General features: G+C 38.9%; 1 protein-coding gene across 1 annotated transcript in view; it reads right to left on the minus strand.

Annotated features, from left to right (window-relative positions):
• The window catches only part of ELL2 (elongation factor for RNA polymerase II 2), a 35,666-nt gene that overhangs the window by 10,765 nt on the left and 3,758 nt on the right, over window positions 1–21,143 (minus strand). Inside the window, exons 2-8 of the mRNA XM_083576854.1 lie at window positions 16,479–16,526; window positions 12,524–12,645; window positions 10,855–11,018; window positions 7,095–7,354; window positions 4,314–4,438; window positions 4,090–4,183; window positions 1,754–2,327 (exon numbers count right to left, since the gene is read on the minus strand). Coding sequence (XP_083432980.1) covers window positions 1,754–2,327; window positions 4,090–4,183; window positions 4,314–4,438; window positions 7,095–7,354; window positions 10,855–11,018; window positions 12,524–12,645; window positions 16,479–16,526 — 1,387 coding nt within the window. The remainder of the gene's footprint in view (window positions 1–1,753; window positions 2,328–4,089; window positions 4,184–4,313; window positions 4,439–7,094; window positions 7,355–10,854; window positions 11,019–12,523; window positions 12,646–16,478; window positions 16,527–21,143) is intronic.

Consider the following 21,143-nt stretch of genomic DNA (forward strand, 5'->3'; position numbering starts at 1 on the left):
TAGTGGTAGATTAATGTATTTCATATCAATATATAATCCAAGTTAACACATTAGAAAAGGAAAAACTTATTTTGTATTCCTAAAAATATAATTTTAAAATGTGTGTTTCTTAAGCTGGACTTAGTCTGATAAAGAAGACCAAGAATCTGTGATAGTACCCTGTGCGACCAAGCAACTAAACAAAGACAATTCAAATTGTCCCAGGCCCTGACTAGGACAACCAAGTCATGAGCCTCAGTGAATTGGAAATCTATTGTATCTAGTCAGCAATAATATTTAAACAGGAATTTGTTCAAATATGTAGTCAACTTTTTATTTAACTTCACAAAATAGTTTTAATAGTTCACAACTAAATTTGGCTCTACAAAGTGTGTCATAGGTCCTTTAGAAAAAGTTACAAATCACAGTGCCATTGCTGATATTCAATAACTTTTTAAAAAAATAGCAGCTACATTTCCTCCCTGTCTGGATTTTTCTAACCACAGCATCTTCGTATCCTTTCTAAAATAGGGAAGGCAACAGATGGGTTAGGTGGTCAACTTTCAGGATAACAACTCAAGTTCCCTGAGCGGCTGTCAATACAACTATTAGGGGAAGCCTGGAACTCTGTATCTAAATACTGTGTCTTGAGACCATGTCAAATCTAACAGTTGAGAAATTAAAAGAATGGTATGAATAATTATTTCTAGCTATTTACTAATGGAATGCCTATGCACTTTAATAATGTGCACCAATGACTTAATCATGCTACAGCCATCAATCATGTTTGTATTTTTCGCTATCTGAAAAGTTATGAGGTGTGGTTCTTGAATTGGGCCACAAGTGTGGTAACAGTAGTCAATATAACAAACTTGTGCCTTTTGGCTGTTTATGCATAGCTCCAGCCTATATCATATGGGGAGTGGGGGCTTGTCACCTTGACTCTCTGCTCTTGAGACACTTAGAAGTACAAAGCAAACCCTAGCCCTACTCTTCAGTTGCAAGCATGCTGGGGCTTACCTCTAAGTATTGTGATTTCAATAACACCCCACTAGACCTTCTCAAAGTTCAACTCCGAGGTGAGACAGTGTCCTGGTGACTGTAAGTTTGCGACTGGTAATCAAGGCCAGCCCAAATTTGTAGACTGCTGCATACTGGGTTCATTACTGTCAATGATTTAAATATTATTCCTTTCCCACCCACTAGACTCTCAAATAAATCAATACAAAGGAAATCTGTGGGGCAGGTTAGAATAAATGATGGTCAGAGTACATTCCCACAGCTTTTTGCAGCTGTTACTTCTCTCCAACACTGAAACTGTGTATGCAAGCTAATAAAGAGAAAAACAACCTTACAAGAACAGGCGTACGAATATATACTTCAGCTGATTAGAGAAATTGTTCGGAGGCAAGATATATACACCGTATAAGGCTTTCATTCATGTGGCTCTGAATATGCATTGGTCGTTGGCAACAGATTTCAAGTTCAGACAAAAGGAAAGAGACAGGGAATTTCCATGTACTACATTTGCATGGGTTTAACTGCTTGTGGGCTGGCCCCATCCTGCACTAATTACAGGAATGCCTGCATCCTGGAGACAAGGGAGGGGTTGGCATGGGAGGTAACCACTTCATTCAACTATCCCTTGTCTACCTGTATGCAGGTATTTTGTATGCAGGTATTACCATGGGCAAATAACTCCCATGCTTCAGTGCTAATGTAATTATAGGGCATAGGTGCCTTGGTCGTCCAAAGTGAAAAGCAATGACAATACCTTCAATCAATTTCAGGCTGGAGTTCTTCAGTTTGACAATTTCCTTCTTTTCACAGTCTCTCTCCTTCTCTGCAGCATTCCCAGTGTTGTGGTCTTTGATTTGGTCCTTCTCCTTATGCTTCTTTGACTTCTTCTTGGATTTTTTGTGCAACGCTGAGTGTTTCTCATCCGTAGACTTTGGGCACACTGACAGATCTTCAGCAGGTGCTGGGATTTCCAGCGGAGTCCTAGAAGTATATTTCTGATGCTGGTCCCCATAAATGCTGCCATTCTGACTCAAAGTGTCAACAGGCAGGTCTTGAGTCCCCCGGCCTTCAGGAGTGCTGGGGGAATTGGAGTTAGAATTCACAGTCCGAGGAGGATTTGAAACAGGAAGGCAAGTTGGAGGAAGTGGCAGAGCAGCTGGTGTTGCAGCAACTGCAGGGGGAGGGGGCGGCTGAGAAGCTTCAGCATTCTTTTCACCAGAAGCAGTCAAGTGACCATTTAGTGTTGGTTGAACTCTATTGGTAAGATGAGATATCCTTGGTTTTTTGCTCATTAAAGGATCAATAAAATCAGAATCCAAAAGCCGTTTCTGCAATAAATTGAGGCGCACAAACAGCACTGTTATTTTTGCAGTTATTAAGAAATGACAATTAGAAATAGTTATATAGCAAATATAGAAGATAAAGGAACACTATTTCAAGCTTTAGAAGTAGAGCAGAAGAGAGCTCCTGCAATGGATTTTATTTATGGTGCCATGGGAATTCTCTATTGGACATGGATAAGCTCTTAAGAAAACCAAATAATTCACACTGTGATAATTTAGATATTAAAGGAACAGTGTTTGTACTTAACATGTCGATTGGTGCTAAATTAGTTTTCTGAAACCACTAAACACACTTTCCTTGTCCTAATTTCTTGTGTCCACATGAAGCCATGGCCCAAAATATTTTGTTGCCTGAAGCAAAGCATCAAATCGTGACTCCCCACCATGACAGAACCAACACTTCAAAAAAGTTTTGCTACACTCTTCAGACATTAATTTCTGCATTCATCAATCCCTTTCACCCATGCTATCTGAAATGGTCAGCTTCAGCTTGCTGCAGGATAGGACCAGACTTTTTCACATGGGAGAAAAAAATAATTCCAATATTGTCTGAAGTCACTCTCACCCAATAGTGGAGATTTTTTTTAAAAAAAACACTCCACAGAGTGAATCGCATGCACACACCCAAGCTAGATGCTACTTTACCAAATCAGCACTTTCCCGGGGAAACAACAAGCCACATTTTGAAACTGAAAAGCTTAAAATGCGCTTTGGTGGCATGGGGCTGCCAAACTGGAAAGACAACTAATGCCAGGTGTATGTGTGCTCAAGTAGTCAAGTGGGTTGTGTCATATCTGTAAGGACACGGACTGTTTCAGTACAGTGCAGGAAATCTTACCAGAAGTGATCAGCACCGATCTACACAACAGATTTAAATTAGATGTGAGTCAGAGAGACTGCACAGAAGAGACAGAAACCAGCAGACCCAAAAGCAAGCACAAAAAGTCATTCTTCCTCCTTAAGGCAGATTAGAACTGCTCCTGATTCTTTTTCTCTTATTAGGAATTTTAAGCCACTCTATAAGTGCAATATTTTCAACTTGGGAATACTGTTGTAATTCCCTCTCCAAAACAGGTGTTACCATAATATAGATATCTATAGAAATACTCAGAGAAAGAGAAGCTGCCTTATATCAAACTGGAACACTCAACCTTCTAGTTCAGTGTCGTCTATAGTGGCTAGTAGCAGCCAGAGGCGTAGTGTGGTGGGTGCCATGGCCCCGGGTGCAATTTTGAAAGGGCACAAACAGGCGACCCATAGCAGGCTCCTTCGTCAGACCCTGGCTCCGCGCTACACGAAGCTATGCCTTGGCTGCAACACTTGTGCCTGTTGCAGTTCCACCCCCTGGTTCAGGCCTGACCCGGGGGGAAGGAGAGCAGGCAAGTGGGTGGAAGAGCTGCTGCCCACCCTCCACGGCACACCTTGCGCCTAGCAGCAGTAGCTCCACTGCCGAGTCACGTCTGACCCGGAGGCGGAGAGCAGTAGAAGAGTGGGCAGGAGCTTCCCCGCCCCTCTCCAATCCTGAACTCTGTGCCCGCCCCAGGCAGCACGGGCATACGCTCCAACACTGGTAGCAGCTCTTTCGAACTTCAGGCAAGAATATGCCAGGACCTTTTTGCATGCCAAGTGAGTGTGCTCTACATGGCTCTTTCCCACTAGAGAACTGAAGCTTCCAAACATACACTAGCATTTGTCATGTGTTGCCTTATTGGATGAATCAGGGTATAAAGAGTGACAAATAAAATACCTGAGAAGGAGAAGCAGATGCAGCATCTTTTTGAGAACCCAGAGGAGATTCCAAGTGACTGGTGCTGGTGACATTCTGAGATGAATTGAGTTTTCTGTAAAGATCACCCACATTCCAGGTTACAAGGAATATCAAGTTAACGATGCTCTAGCAGTTATTATTTGCAGGAAGCAAATAGCTTTTGTTTTCAAGTCAACATATTACAAAGAAGGGATTGAACTTACCGGGAGAGTATTAATTCCAGCGACTGTTTATCTATTTCATTGTACCCAGGCCAGTCTTTCTGAACTTCCTTATAAACATAGTCTTTCAGTGTATAAGAGTTGTCCTTTGGATTCAAATTGGCTACCTACAGATAAAGAGATAAAAATACAAACAGTATCAGCAAGTTGACAGAACCTGGTGTTCAACACAGCAAACCATGAAGGCAGGTCTTCTCCACAGTGGTGCCTACTCTATAGAATGCCTTCCCCCAACTCCAATGTTTGGGAGGCACAGACTGTTGGGTTTGTCCACTGCTTCCTAAAATCCCACTTAATCAGACTTTCCCTGACTGGTAGCACTACACCATTCCTAGTTTTATTCCTGTGATTGGGCTTCTCAATATTATTTACTTTTGTAAATCACTTTGCAAGTGTAAATCACCATGCCAGTGGTATAGAAATATTATTAAAGAAATAAGCTATAGATAAAATTTGGGTAAGACCCTGCAAGACTGATGTAAAAGCCACAACAGCTACATATAGATTTATTCCAAGGCTTTAAAGAGAATATAAATACCATGTTAAAAATAGTTTTGCTTACTCAGTATATGTGTTTGCACACAGACTCATAGAAATGTTTTAAATACAAAACATATAACACATACATACACATGATTAAATATGGTTAAACAGACATATGATCTGATATGATGACTGAATACATCCAGACTCCATCCTAAGCACAAATTTGGTTCAAATTATCACATACCTAGGTCACACAGTATGTGTGAATGTATATATTCTGAAAAAGAGGTGGCCAACATTGCATTTTCCCTTCATATGTATTAACCTGAACAATTCAACATATTAGTCTAATCCTGCATTTCTCTACACCTGAACATTACCTAATTATCCTCCAAAATTGCTTTGGTTACTGGAAAATAGCTGGTGTTCTTTCTTATATTTATCCCACTTGTTTTTTAAGATATATATTTATTTCCCTCCTTATTCTTCCTAGATAACGAAAAGCCAAATTTTTAGCTAACCCTAACTCATCTCTCAATGGCCTAAGATATCTCCTTTCTTCCCTAAATCACTGCACCATCCATCAGAACATTCCAGATTTGTAAAAACCTATGTAAACCATGGAATCTTTTCACTTTCTAGAGTCAGTGGTGGAGCATATGCCCGTGCTGTGGGCGCGTTCCCAAGGGGCACGGGTGTGTGTTCCCAAGGGGTGTGGAGGGTGCCCTTCCAGGCGCAGGATAGTCGCGCACCCACCCACCGATCCCACTTCCTTCATTTCCCCTTCCCGCTCGCCTGCCTCCTTCCTGTCCTCTCCCCTGCCTGCCTGCCTCCTCCAGCCGGGAGCATGGGGCAACAGCGCACTGCCCGCCCATGACTCCTGCGCCTACCGTCAGCCATCAGGGGAAGGGGGGAGCTGCTGCGCCATGCTCCTGGCTGGAGAAGGCAAGCAGGCAGGGGATAGGATGGGAAGGAGACAGGTGTGTGGGAAGAGAAGAGGCGCAGCAGCTTCCCCGCTTCCCCGATGTCTTGCGGTAGGTGTGGGAGTCCAAGTTGTGGGTGGGTGGAGCACCGAATGTCACCCCTGCTCAGGGATGACACCCAGAGCAGTGCACCCCCCCACCTCCGCCAGTGTCTAGAGTGATTTGAGTAAGTACTTAAAAGATAACCAAATATGAAATTATTCAACTATTTTATGCGATCACTTTTAAACACCAATCAAGTATAGCTGTCTATCCCAGATACCTAAATGATGGCTATATTCCAAAGAAAAGATCTGCATGTGCAGGAATGAATTGCACATGAAGCTGGAACTTTGCTTATTGTTCTTGGCGCAGCAGTTTCTGAAGAAGCAAACTGCTGTTTAGCTTAAAAACCAGGTTGCCTCTCTGGCAGTGAGAGTAGGAATACAGCAGTGCTGCATCAGTAGGAGTTAACTTCAGATATTCTACTCAGTTAAGACTTATATACTTCTCAGCTACCTTGTAGTTTCTGAAGAGAAGAGTCTACATTTTTACACACATGGAATTACTTCATCATCCCACTTTGAAGGCTTGCATTTAGCAAAAGAGTTCTCTTCTGCCCACTCTTTTTCTAAATTCTTTTGGAAGTAGCTTAGTCTTATTTTCTATTTCTTTATTCTTGTCAATTTAAAGACCCCGTTATAATCACTTCCTAGTAAGATTTCTCCTTCAGCTAATAAAATTAATTTAGCTGGGGGGGGGAGCATTATAGAAGTTCTCATTGATTCAAGTTTAAAGAGTAACAATTCTTCCTCTTTAAAATATCAGGAGAAAAATTTCTTGAGGAGTTGTTTTCTCAATTCTTAAAATGAGAATTTTAGAAAAAATTGCTCTTTTTAACTGGGTTGTTTAAATCCATTGGCTTGGAAGCAAAGATGCCTTCCTTCACTTTTTCATTCAAGTGCTGTTTCTGACCAAGCATAAATGTGCTTGGTCATGAAAAATGTGACTCCAGATTCAAAGTAGTCCTCCCATTTGAGCAAGCTAATGCACAAGCTTTATCTCAAGAGTTTTTACACAAACCACACTGTGGAACATGTTACAAGAGTCTTTAGGTTTAGACCCAAACTTGCAGTTTTTTATATAGATGGATGTTGGCAAAAATGGAGGCATTTTCAAGATATGCAAAAGAAAAACAAAAAAACAAAAACTAATTTGGCATAACACCACTAGTTTAAGCATGGCAATATATGTACCGTAACCACTGAAAACAAAAACATGAGAAAGGATAGGAGAGTAAAACAAATAATCTCACCTGTTGAAGAATAATTGCAAGGGAATTCCTGTCTTTTTGACTAACACCATCTTTGAGTAAGCGAGCAAGAAGCTCTGGTTTTTTATAGGTTTTCAGTGCCAATAAGTGAATCACTCTATCCCTATATGGCCGCTGAGAAATACTGTTGTTTGTATGCGTCTTGCGTATTGTACTTGCTGGGTTGATGGGAGTGGACCTTTTCCTCTCAGGCACTGCATCTGGAATACTTTGTGGCGCTTTCCGAATTTGTACTCTTTTACCTATATGCAAGATAAACAACCGTTTTCATTTCTCTCCACCTTAGACACAAACGAGTTACCCAAAATTTACTTCCAAACTGACTGCTGGAGAAAACAGGTTCATTGACTCAAGTTTTTATGACATGCTAGGGATTTATTTATTTTTTTAAAAGGATTTTCAACCGTTTTAGAGATTTGTTCCTTCTTTGTGCCTACAGCCTATATTAATATCAGTAACAATGGATATAATTTCATTACCTTGTAATTTAAGACTCAAGTAAATCCCTGCAGTATATTTCCAACGGGCAAGTTTGGTCAATGTTAAGGCTATGTAATTTGTGTGAAGGGGTGATAATCAACCCATCTCTTTTTATTCTGTAAAATTTAACTGTGGCATCCTGCTAGTGCAACAGACTAGGTGAGTCCAACTATGTGCTAGTTGATGAAATGGAACCATTCTCTTTTTTGTGATGGTATTATTTTCTTCTAGTATTAAATTTTCTGCTGGTGTGTGTCTGTATCCTCTGCTCTCAACTGTTCTTTAAAATGAAACTAAGTCCAAGGATCACTGACTGGTACCCCTGCTATTGTGCTTTACAAATTCTATATAGGGCAAAATGGATTCAAAATTTAGTAGAAGAGACAATCTAATTTTACTAGCAGTTTCTTGGCAGCTATAAATAAAATAATTGATCTTTTGACACCTGATAGATACTACTTAAAGACTTTCTACTGCTTCATTTTACACTAGGAGATGCTAATAAGCTATTTCTAGGAAATCAGAGTTTCCCAAGTCAGTGAAACACCCAAATTCAAAGCTATGCATGGCTGAACTCACCAGGTTGCTTTGAACAGGTTTATTGTGGGATATGGTTTATTTATATACAGTTTTTAGTCCAAAGGCCCCCAAAGTGGTGAACTATATTTATATTACTACAAAAGACGGCTATGATATTGCTCACTCTAACCTATGCCACACAGTTACGACAGAGCACTAAAGATGATAAGCAAATATGTTTCTCGTTAATATTGCAGAATCCAATATGCCTAGTTTTTTCCACAGCCAGTCAAAATAGTTGCTATGAAGTTTCTCTGAAGAACCCACAACTAGCATGTTTTGGTTCTGGAGCTTTGCTGTATCTTTCCAGGAAAAGAGCTTTGCATCACCACAAGCATTCAAAATTATTTGGCAAGAGCTGTGTCTTTTAAAAAAGTTCTGCAGTGCTTCATCTCTTCTGTAAATCTTGCTAACTGTGTGGAAGGAGGAGTTCTAATGAAAACCACCTGAACTCATTCCACATACACACAGATCCCAGATTTGAACAAGGGATGACGTGGTTTCAACAACAGCTACTAATGCTTCGGAACATGGCTATTTAAGAGTTCTTTGGTGTCATGAGTTAGATGACTGGCTGAGAAAGCGGATGAAAATGTTTTGTAGAGCTGGATTATACTAGGAAACTCACTGCTTTGGAGGCCAACTAAAGGTAAAAGACAGAAAACTAGATGGTTTTATTACTGCTATACTAAAACCTTTGTTAGTTTTTTAAAAAAATCTAACACACTTTAACCAAACACAGGTAAAACCTATGTTATTTAAAGAAACTATTATCTTATTTCAGCCATCCTTTGATAACACTTCAGTAAGTGTTCTCTCATAAATCAGGTTGTTATTTTCTTGTTTTAGAAATAGCTTCCTCCCAGTTAACATAATAGCTTCCCAGTTATTATAAAATATATTGGCAACGTGACTAGCATTTTACTATTGCAAAAAAGACCCAAATGCTTCTCTAATTCTAATCTACTGCAAACAACAAATACACCAGAACCAAAACATTCTTTGGAAGTTAAATGTTTACTGCTAATAGTGAATACAGATTAAATGATCTGTTTACATCATGACACAGCTTGCTTGAGAATTACTATTCCTCTAGGTTTCACTTGGCAAAAATATGTTTGCATGAACAAGTCTGGAGTTTTGGCATCCTTTGCCGATCTGTGAAGTGAGAATCATAGCCATCTACCTTACAGATTGCCAAAGAAAAAAATAAAAGAAGAATAATGTGACTAGAAATTAAGAGAGCTGCAAAAAAATTATTTGGCTAATTTTATAAAATTTAGCTTTTCTTCCAAAAGACGTTTAATGATTTGCCAAGTGGACAGCGCATTACAAAGAATGCCATTCCGAGCATGTACAACCCAAGTTTCTAAAGTCAATAAAGTAAAAGATAACTTGAAGCTCATATACAACATGCAGCAACTTGAATTCCTGCTTCAGAACATTAAAATAGACACATAAATAGAAACAAAATTAAAAGCACTAATCCAAATGAATTAACTGCAGTTGATTCCTATTAGCCTATGCAGCTTAATCCTCACTACTGTGTTTCTTCAAACTCCTGAAGAGCCATAGAGATAAGGTAGGATAGAAAAGGACTCTTCCTTCTCTGTCCTACCTTATCTCTATGGCTCTTCAGGAAGCTGAGCCTTCCCTGGCACATTACCCAACAAACAAAGAGTATCAAATAGTATAGATTACATATGGAGTCTCTCCATTTTCCTTTACTCAGGCTACAAATCCTATACTCCCTTGCTTGAGAACAAGCCCCACTGAATTCAGTAAGTCTTACTCCTGAATAGACCTGTATAGGATTGTGAAGGAAGCCATACCACAACAACTGAATGCCAATCCACCTATTATTACAATTACCGTCATTAGCAATCCTGTAGCTACCACTGGTATAAGAACTAGCAGACAGCAGCATAAATATTCTAGCTTTAATACCTACGCACTTGGTATGTCAGCTGCAGCTGTCAAAAACTTCAGCTGGCACAACTTCTGCAGACACTGGACATACTTTTTTTTTTAATGCACACAGAAATGTCTGGATCAAAGTATCTCTGCATATTATGGTTTAACTTATTTAACACATCTGACAGAATATAAATTGGCAAAACTGGTGTCTCAATTAAACTCTCTTCTTCATATCTCTCTTCCATCACTGTACACTGTAGCTGCTAGTGCCATCTAAAATCCTGTTAAAATACTGCCTCCAACATAAATTTGGACACTGAACTAAATAACCTCTGAGATCCCTTCTAAATCCAGTTCTATGATTTTAAGATACTAATGTTCTACTCCTTAAAATCAGAAAGATATTAAAACAGCAACTTATATCTACTGCAGAGTCCTGAAATGCATTAAAAATATTGTTCAAACGGTAACTATGGTATCCAGCAGCAGAATTCAGATGAACCGGACATAATGCCATCAGGATCAAGAGATACATCACTAACAGATAGTCATTCCTATAGCACAAATGTCAACCATCGTTTCCTCTCAAACAATGTATTCTGGTGCCATATGGATGCTTTCAAAAAAAGGCAATGTATGAACGTTGCAGTCCTATATATGTTTACATAGCAGTAAGGTTCACTGAAACCAACAGGTTATACTTCAACCATTACAACAGTTAGCATCAGGCTGTTACAGAGGGGGAGAAAAAAGAAGACAGTCATACCTACATATGGTCCACCAGGTTTTATGACCTTTGTACTTCGATTGCGAGACTCCTCTTCTGCTTGGGTCATACGTTCTCTAGTCATTTGGTAAGAATCATTTGTTGCACATACTGTGATTTTGTCCTGTATAAACCCCAAGCAACTGAGCTGGGAAGATCCGGTACTAAGCAATAATGAGGGGGAAAAATCCTTATTTAAAACATTTGGTTGTAGATACAAAGATATAGCAAAACTAAGTATGAAAAGATACTATTTTAATTCCTTCTGGTCATTTAAAGCCAAGTTATGGACTGTAACATATTCATCTGTTTGCCAGCTTTGTATATAAATCTGTAATAGATGTTTTTGTAACAGAGAACTCAGGCAACGACATAAAACAGCATTTATACAAATATACTGCAGCAGGGAAGTGAAATGAATTGATTTCTTAAAGCAAAAGCAATGAATATGGTGAAAAAATTAAGAGCAGCCTCGATGGATCAGATCAAAAATTGAATCAGTCTAACATCCAGTTTTGGCCAATCAGATGCCTCAGGACACCCCATAATCAGGGCTAGAAAACAAAAGTCCTCTCCTGTTGTTGATCCTAGACAATTCTTAGTGGTCTAGTTCGTACATAATGCTACACCATGGTTAAGTGCTCTGTGTATAAAGAGGATAGATTCACCATGAGTCTTGGTCTCACACGATGCTCATTCCTCCCTGGTGACTGAAAGTCAGGGTTGAGGAACTCTTCTTCCACTTGACTTTATAGAATGAAGAGAGAAGAGTGGGAGAGCCAGAGCCCAAGACTCATAGCAGCTTCTCCCTGATCTGCACATAGCTAACCTTTAGTTAGCTGCCCATTATGAAGAGGCATTTGAGCCAGACTTAAGAACTAGATTTGACACTTAAAATTTACAAAAATGATCCTAAACATTTTTACTCAGAAATTAGTAAACTTAGAAGTGCAGACTTCTCCATATTCCACCAAATCACAGTAATATTTACAGGTGCTTCAAGATCAAGAATTTACAAAAAGGCAAAACGTGCGTAAATAGACACTTATCTGCTCAACCCCCACTGATCGTTAGATTAAATATTCTGGTGCCTACAGAAGACACCACAATAAGTAGTTTCTAAGAGGCTGTAGCCTTAAAGAAATTTGTACTGAATTTCTATAATACACACAAAGCAATTGTGCCAAGAATACATATTAGCATTCCTTTCTTTCCATTCTATAGCAAAGGCATGATTCATCAGTAGTATCCTGGGTGCATCTGCCATATTTAGCAGGCTGAGTAACAAAAGTAAACAGCTCTTTCTGTATGCTCTTTATTAAATGTGTGAGCACCGTGGATCATCTCTAAGCATCACACGTGTATGCCTGGTAGAAAGAAACTCGATAATGTAAATTGGACAGGATACTTTGGCACATTTATAGGATAAAGAGTGGAGGGCACTTCATATTAAATAGCAGAAGGGGAAGAAGTGGCATTTTTTTGTCAAACACTCAACAAGATTATTTCCCACAGACAGGTAATTGCATTCTGCAGCAGATTGTGGCACATTTTAAAGTAATGTTTAAATTAGGAGAGGGATTCCTCATCAATAGTTCATTGCAATTACTCTTCATATCATAGCAGCAATTAAAAACAAACAATTTCATTTCCCTTTCATAAACATTACCTTGAAACGGTTTGCTGGACGCAGTCAAAGCTTCCCTGAGGATTATCTTTGCCAACATTTGACAAATAGAAATTAAAGGTATGCACTTCATTTGGGAGATCAGTTTTGGGAATCTTGACAAGCTGAAAAAGCAATTAAAAAAAGACTCAGACATGCTTACTTTATGGAAAAGTACCATATCTGATCATTAATACTGTAATGAACAATACAGCAAACCTGCAATGTCAGCCGCTTATAATCATGTAACAGATGCAACTGAAAGATGACAACTTGCCAAAGGGACACCCACTGGGTGATATCCAACCAAGCCACAGAGTAGATCTTCCGAAATCAATGGAGTGAAGTTCACTGATTTCAATAGATTTATTCTGCGTATGAATAACACTATATCCCACACACTGAGTCTAAGAAAGAACTGCATTCTAATCACAAAAGCACAAGCAAAAATATTGCTACACATAGAAATATTTTAGAGTTCACAATATATTTTCCTTTCACTGGTTTATTAATCCATAATAAGGCATACAACAAACTAGACATTTCTTGCAAGGTATAGTAGCCCTAAATGCCCCTTTACATAATTCATTTACATTTAAAGTCTCAATAATCTCATGTGTACACACAAGGGGGGTGTAATTGTTTTGTTCTTGCTTTTATTATGTATTTTGATCATGTAGGTTTATGCTGTGAACTGCCTGAGATCTTCAGATGAAGGGTGGTATACAAATTTAATAAATATAAATAAATGAATAAACGCAGGCACAACAGACTTCTTCCAAATTTATTGGCTATAGGACACAGCAGTAGTGATGCCAGGCAGCTTGGCCACTCAGCATTATCTACAAACCCAGAGTATTTCATTTGGGTCCAGAGAGCCATTTTGGACTTGACATATTATATGTCCACTCAGGTGCCAAGCTAAAGTTGCTAGGATTTTCTTCTTTATAAAAACTGAAGATATAGTTAGGATAAAATAGGGATAACTATGGTCCAAATCTTGACTAGCATAAATGTCAACAGTATTACTTTATTTTTAAAATGTTTTTCATTAATGCAGTACATTTCATAGAATTACAGGCCAGTATTTCATGGAATTATAAGCCTAATTAGATAGGTATTTCCAACAGATGCTCAATGGGGTGAGGACTTTATTGCATCTTCTTTCTTGCTCTGTAGCTGTTGCTATTGTCAAAAGGTAAATGGCAATAGATCCAAGAAATAAAAAATGAGGCCGATACAAACACTGATACCTGCCCACTACAGCAAACATTCCAGTGGGTTCACAAGTAACCCTGCTACTAAAATTGGCTTCAAAATCACTCTGAGGACCCAGCAACTTCTATCAACAGCTTTTGTACAAAAGCATAATGGGGCCAGCATAATGCAGCTATGCTGTTCCACTGACTGCAACTGATACTGTATTCTAGTAGAGATTATAAAGTACTGTACTGTGCAAGCACAGATAATGTATACAAAAAAGGGGGGGGAGACACTTTGTCATGTGGTCCACTATACAAAGGCATATCTTATGGAGCAAGTATTTTTGAATAGGTAAGCAACACTAGAAAATATCTAAATAAATTAAGCAAAGGGGATCTAGTTCAAAGATGATGTCTACGTCCAACAAGAGTGATCTATCCAGGGTTTCTTCCATACCTGGCATATCACACCCAACAGTTTCCTGAAGTAAACCAACCATTTTAGAAGTGGCATTGCCAAAGATAATATTTGGTATGACTCACAAATAGTATGTGAAATTATTCAGATGTATCTTATCTGCTACTGAGAGGAATCCATGCCATTCGAACCAGAACCAACACTGGAACTGTATCTAGTTACTACAGTGGTACCTCGGGTTAAGTACTTAATTCGTTCCGAAGGTCCGTTCTTAACCTGAAACTGTTTTTAACCTGAAACACCACTTTAGCTAATGAGGCCTCCTGCTGCCGCCGTGCCGCCGGAGCACGATGTCTGTTCTCATCCTGAAGCAAAGTTCTTAACCCAAGGTACTATTTCTGGGTTAGCGGAGTCTGTAACCTGAAGCATACGTAACCCGAGGTACCACTGTATTCTTAAATACAGTTATACCTCAGGTTAAATGTGCTTCAGGTTGAGTGTTTTCAGGTTATGCTCTGCGGCGACCCAGAAGTAGCGGAGTGTGTTACTTCTGGGTTTCACCGCTCGTGCATGCGCAGATGCTCAAAATGACGTCACGCGCATGCATGGAAGCGGTGAATCGCGACCCGCGCACACACAGATGCGGATTGCGTTCACTTCAGGATGCGAATGGGGCTCCGGAACGGATCCTGTTCGCATGCAGAGGTACCACTGTACTTAACTTCTTCAGTTGTTCTTAGACTTCCAATATTTGGGCATATACAGGGCAATCCAGTCCTCAAAATCTGGCTTTAAACCTAATGAAACTCTGACGGCTGTAAAATAGCAGATGGCATCATCTTTGTAAATAGATCATCAGTAAGTCTGCCGATTCTGAGGAAGGCATTTAGGTACTGCGGCCTGCTTAGTTCAGCTAACCAACCAATGTGGTTAAACAGTAACCAGATGTGCAAGCAGAGAGACGGACAGAAAAGTCAACTTCAGACTCAATCCAAAATTTAAGATAAGACGAACCAAAGAAAGAAAATACTTGCCAACAGTCTAGTGGCTTATGGAGAAGCAGAGCAGTGGTGGCTTTGCATGCTAAAATTTAAGATGCAAATTCACAAAATCTACAGATTTTCATACAGAGTTTAACTCCGCTAATCCGGAAGTAGTACCTCGGGTTACAAACTTTGCCCCAGTATGAGAACGGCAATTGTGCGGCGGCAGTGTGAGGCCCCATTAGCGAAAGCACGCCTCAGGTTAAGAATGGTTTTGGGTTAAGAACGGACCTCCAGAAGTTCGTAACCCGAGGTACCACAATATAAGAATGCCCTCTAGTCTGTTTAAAATTATGGCCTGTATTGTTGTAGCAGTTGTTAACAACCAGTCCCAGAGATCAGAGAAAGCCACCTGACCACCTTATCCATGGGTAGCCATCATAGTGCTCTCTAGATGTTGTTAGACTAAAATTCCCATCATTCCTTACCGCTAGCAGTGTTCATGGGAGCTATTGTCCAACAATGTTTAAAGGGCCCCATGTTCCCTACCCCGAAGCACTGAATAACCAACAACTGAGTTGTCACTTCTCAGCCTAGAATTTATATTGAAACTGGAGTGTCATGAATTCTAGCAAGCACACCTATTAAATCTTCCCCATGTCTTGCCTTCATATTTAATTTAGTTTTTTCCCCTTTTATCACTTGACTAGGAGAGTCCAAAGCACGCTGGCATTTAGAGCAATGTTGGTGGTTTTGAATAGTAAGTACACTGACCGTAAGACCAGTTTACTTCAGGAAACACCTTTATTTATTGCATGTATATGTACTCCACCTTTTGTCCAGAAAGACATACTTAAGGCTCCCAAGTTCCAATCCAAGCACTGACCTGACCCAGATTTGCTTTTAGTAATGTATACTAAATATGCATTTTTAGAAGTCTAACACTCAATATCATTAAGAGCAAGATTATTTATAAAAGCTTTCCTCCCTGTCCCTTCTGTTTGCTTTAGACTTAAAAACTTCTCTGTCATACTAAGGAAAAGCCTCTATACATCTTCCCTCCCAAGTCTATCCTTCCACATTTCCAAAAAGGTTGAATGAAAAACATTATAACAAAAATATTAGGTAACTATGAAAAATGCACTGTCACATATTTCAGTTTTCCATATATTAATGTCTCCCCCTCCCTGTTTCTTCCATTCATGTTCACATGTTAAGTTTTATGTCACTCTGTTCTGAGAGTGCTAGTCTCACATATCCCAGAAAGTCAGTTTATGGAGGCACTACACACGCCAGAAGAGAGAAGCTTTTGTTAACATGATAATAGTTATTTTTTTAAAAAAGTAAATACTCACCCCTTGGAGTCCTTGAAATTGGATGGAAGGTCGAGAAGGAACCAGATTCTAAAGAAGAACAAGGAACAATGAGCTCTCAAAGAAAAGAAAAAAATCAAAGCTACTTCAACAATCATCTTAAGTATTTTGTTCATGCTTGTAATTATTGTACAAAGAATCAAACGTTAATACACATTAAGTCTGATCTCTGAAATGGCATTGGCAATTTCAGATGCAATGTCAAACCATGGCTTAGTGTTACAGGAATGAGTTGCAGCAAGGCTTGGGTTTCCGTATTCTGCCCATCCCTGCCTCCCATGCTGTCAAGAGGACTTCTGCAGTACTCACTTTTAGTTTTCTTGAACCCTGACTTCCACCACACTCAAACCCAGTATTATGGTTTATCCCCACCTATGGTCAGTTTGAAATAAAGGCAACTTCAAAACATGGGTCCGCCTTCTAGTTTCATGGAAAGAAGAAGAGGGAGCAAGCCTGAAGCCCACCATGGCTCATTCATGTAGTACTAAACCATGGCTTAGCATTACATCCATAGTATGCGCTCTGAATGAAACAATGTTGTTGTTCCACTTGCAGCAACAAGTGGAACTAATGTAAGTGAAGGGAAAACAGTTCTCAATCATTCCTTCTGGCCTCTGAAGCCCCCTGCACGACCATCTCCACTGCTCTGAATAGGCTTTCAGGGGTCTGCAGCAGAAAAGCACTTCCTCACCTTCTCTCTCCTCAGCAGAATAGCCACACTGAACATCACCCATTATCTTTATCTCAGCTGGTCTAACACAAATGTAATTTGATTCAGCTAACTTAGCTGGGAGAGCATTAGATCCCACAAAAATGAAAACAGAATGAATCAGGTAAAGTTCTTCACAAAAAACTAAAACAAAACACAACTGTGGGACACATATCCCTTTCCACTAATTCAGGGGGGGAAACCAGACTATGAATAGCATTTAAAGCATTTAATAGTGAATGGTTTGTTACCTTTCAGCAGGCTTATTTAATATATACAAACAAAAAGTCGTCTGCTATTCCCAATTTGTTTTGGTACAAGAAAAACCTACGACTGCGAATGGAACCTTTGGAAATTATCCAAATACAATAAAATCGAATGAATGGCTTTATTGTAAGGATACTGAACATGCTTTGCAGAAAGCGACAAAAACAGTGATACTTTACTAATTGTTAAAGGTCTAATTTGATGGTGCCTCATATAAGATGAATTACAGCTTTACTGTTGCAATACTCAGCTTTAGGCCCATAAAAAGGCAGAGGAACTGAAGAAAAGAATTTCTACAGCCCAATCCCAAATTGCTCAAAATGGTTCATATAGCTGGATCTTTCTATTTGATGTTTTGTAACAACAACCAGAACCTAACTAGATTTGGTTTTGACAACGTTGCATCAAACTAATTTAACAGCTTAGGCAATTGTTTTTGCAACACCAATGGGGAAACTCAGGCCCAGGATTGAATGTGGCCCTCTAGACCTTTTTATCTGGTCTTTGCAACTCTCCCCAAGCTACACCCTCTTTTCCTGGGCTACACCCTTTGCCTGCTCTGCTTTAAGCCCTACCTCATTTCAGCCCTTTTGTCTGCTTGATGATAATACCTCCTGGTTGCATGGATGGAGGGATATGCCTGGGGGGTTTGTGTAGAAATATTTGGGGTTGACTAGGAGGAAATGTGGCCTTCAAACTGAAAAGAGCTCTTTAGCTTTAATCTAAAAGCACCTCAGTGGACAAGTTCAAGACACCTCAACAAACACTGCCAACAACTGAAATTAGGTTATATATGACAAAACAGTTTAGCTTCTAGTTCTGCAGTTCTGTTGGTTATGCCATGGAATAGTCATTTTAAAAAGAGCAACTCTTCTGTACATATTTGCATTCCTCAACAAGCACCTCACTATTCATTGCTCTAGTGTAGATGCATAAACTATGGTTTATGTGAGATTCAAAATCCTCAGGCGTGTGCACTGCCCTATTATATATGCTGTGGCCATAAGGAGACTGGAAGCTTTCAGGGAAGTTTTCAATTAACTGCATTTTATAATTATGTTTGAGCCTCAAGCTGTCGTTCAATCTTTTAACTATATTTTATTGAAACAAGTCAACTTAATAAACCATGGATTGAAGTTGGCTTATTTACATAAACCATAGCTTGGCTAACCAGAGTTTGTCCAGATTCAACCAAACACTAAAATGTATTTATCTAAAAATCAAAATGAAAGCTTTGGCTCCCCTCTCCCTGCTGTACAAGAGACTTGATGAAACAAGATTCTTTTGCATAACACTAATGCGGAGTTTACTGTCACAGTCAAACAAGACCAATATCTGCATCAGTTTCATAGTGACTTGAAGCATTGCAGATTTGTTTCCAGAAATGTATGTCCTTGCTAAGACAGCTGATGCTAAATGCCTTGTGCGTCAAGCAGATACCTGCTTCCACCTTCATTTTCTTAATCTTCTTCTACGCATGTTTAATTTCAACACAAGCAGTACTATAGCTTACTCAGAAATAAGGCTCACTGTGTTCAGTGGAAAGCACAACAGTACAAAATATACTTTTGTTATAATTCTTAAATTCATGAAGCATATTCAAATATTTGTTAAATATGAAATGACAACTCAAATATGCTTGTTTAGAGTTTTCAGACTCTATTCCATTCAGATTCACAATATAAACTGTAATTATATTTGATGCTTCAAGGGGTGTGTTACATCATTTGAGTTGATTAGGAACTCAAATAACTTTTTGATTAAGCTAAATGAAGACATCAGCCTAGGAGTTGAAATGGGAAAACATTTTGCAAACCTTGACCTGCATGAAATGTCAAACTACCTACATATTAGCAACATATTAAATATTGAAAAACTATACAATAAAAATCAGCCATAGCTTGATTGCTTAATTCTGTTGCCTTTAAAGTACTGTATTCTTACAGTGTTACATAGGTAGGCAGTAAATGAAAAACAGCTCTTCATAGTAAAGAGATAGTAAAACCAAGCACCTTTTAAACCAAATGTTCCCTTAATCTCCATACTATTGTTCTCAATTCCCTTCATTTTCCTGTACTCTGTTGCCTATTTATTTTTAGATTGTAAGCTGCTTTGGGCAGAGGTCTCTCTGTATTACCTTTTGTAAAGCTCTCAGTATATTTTTAGGTGCTCCATAATCAACCTAGAAGAAGGATATATATTACAAAGTGCAACACCACCCCCAAACTTGTATTAAAAGGGTCACCTTAAGACTTTTGCATGTAGAGTTTATATACTAATAAGCCAGTTGCCTGAACCCAAAGGATCTACTTGACACAATGGTACAATCATTTTGGCGCCAGGTTAAAACTCATTTATTTGCCTGGGCAATTTAAAGTCCAAAGTTTTAAAGTTGATCAGTATCCAGCCTGTTGCTTGCTTTTAAAACTGTCTCCATTGTTTTTATGTTGTTGTTTTATCTTTCATAGTATTATATTGTTTTTATTTTTTTAATTAACCTTTGTATGCCATCCAGGTATCTCTGTAGATAAAGGGGACCCTAGGAGCATTTATAATAAATAAATAATCAGCAACAAGCGCAAAAGCTTGACATCAACATTATTAAAGTATTACAATTCTAAAAATGTTATGTGAAGAGAAAAAGGGACTAGCACAGTGATCAGACTTTTAGTAGATTAGAAGAACTATTAACACCTGCCCTGACCCCAAAGTTCCCACTGGTTATTTATGGGCACATAAAAAGCTGGCCTTGACACAAATCAGATTCCTGCAGTATTAGTTGTGAGGCCATCCTTCAAGAGAGTGATCACATTCAGAATAGTGCCAGCTTGTAAGCAGTTATACAAAGCCTGATCACCGATCTGCAGCAGGAGCCAATCTGGTCCTCTGAGGAACTCACTTCATGAACTACTCTGAATTTCCTATTCAAACTAGAGAAATAAAATAAAAAGACAGGCTGCTGGAATGATCTGATTAAAAAGGTACAAGATGTGTTTGTACCATAACAAGATTTTATTGCATATATGACGTTTCAGCTTAGCTAAATGTTTTGACAGTACCTATAAATGATACATACATTACACAGCAAATGCTTTGCACCCACATCATGTTTATGACTATAAGCATTTGAAGATAATATTTCTTAAATCCCTTACACAGTGCCTATGGCTTCTTACAGTATTTTAATTAATTTATTTTTCAGGAGGCTATTCATGCATGTTAGATATTTTTAAATGCCAGGCAAAAACATTCCTCTTCTCCCAGGCCTTTAGCTAATTAAACAACCTATGGTTTTTTAAACTGTATGTGTGTGCGCTTATTGTTGTTTTTGTTATTATGGCAAGTATTGTTTTGTTTTCATATTGTAAAACTGCCCTGTGCTTTTTGGATGAATTCAATGACAATAATATCTAACTACTGTGATATAGCAAGAATAAAAAGAAATTAACTACAAATTTCCCTGTGTTTTGGACGGCTGGAAGAACTGTTCAAGTTAGAGATGTTTTGCTGTTTAATTAATTAGGGAAATGGGCATAGGGAAAGCTGGTGAAGATTACCAATGCAGGCAGCTAAAAGCCAAACTGACTTTTGTTCATCAAACTGTCACTTTTATAGCTACTTTATGACTCTGCAGGCAGCTGATCAAATGGTGGGCAAGTACTGTTCCCTTC

This window comes from Podarcis filfolensis (genome assembly GCF_964270895.1).
Source record: "Podarcis filfolensis genome assembly, chromosome: 11".
NCBI classification, from domain to species: Eukaryota; Metazoa; Chordata; class Lepidosauria; order Squamata; family Lacertidae; genus Podarcis; species Podarcis filfolensis.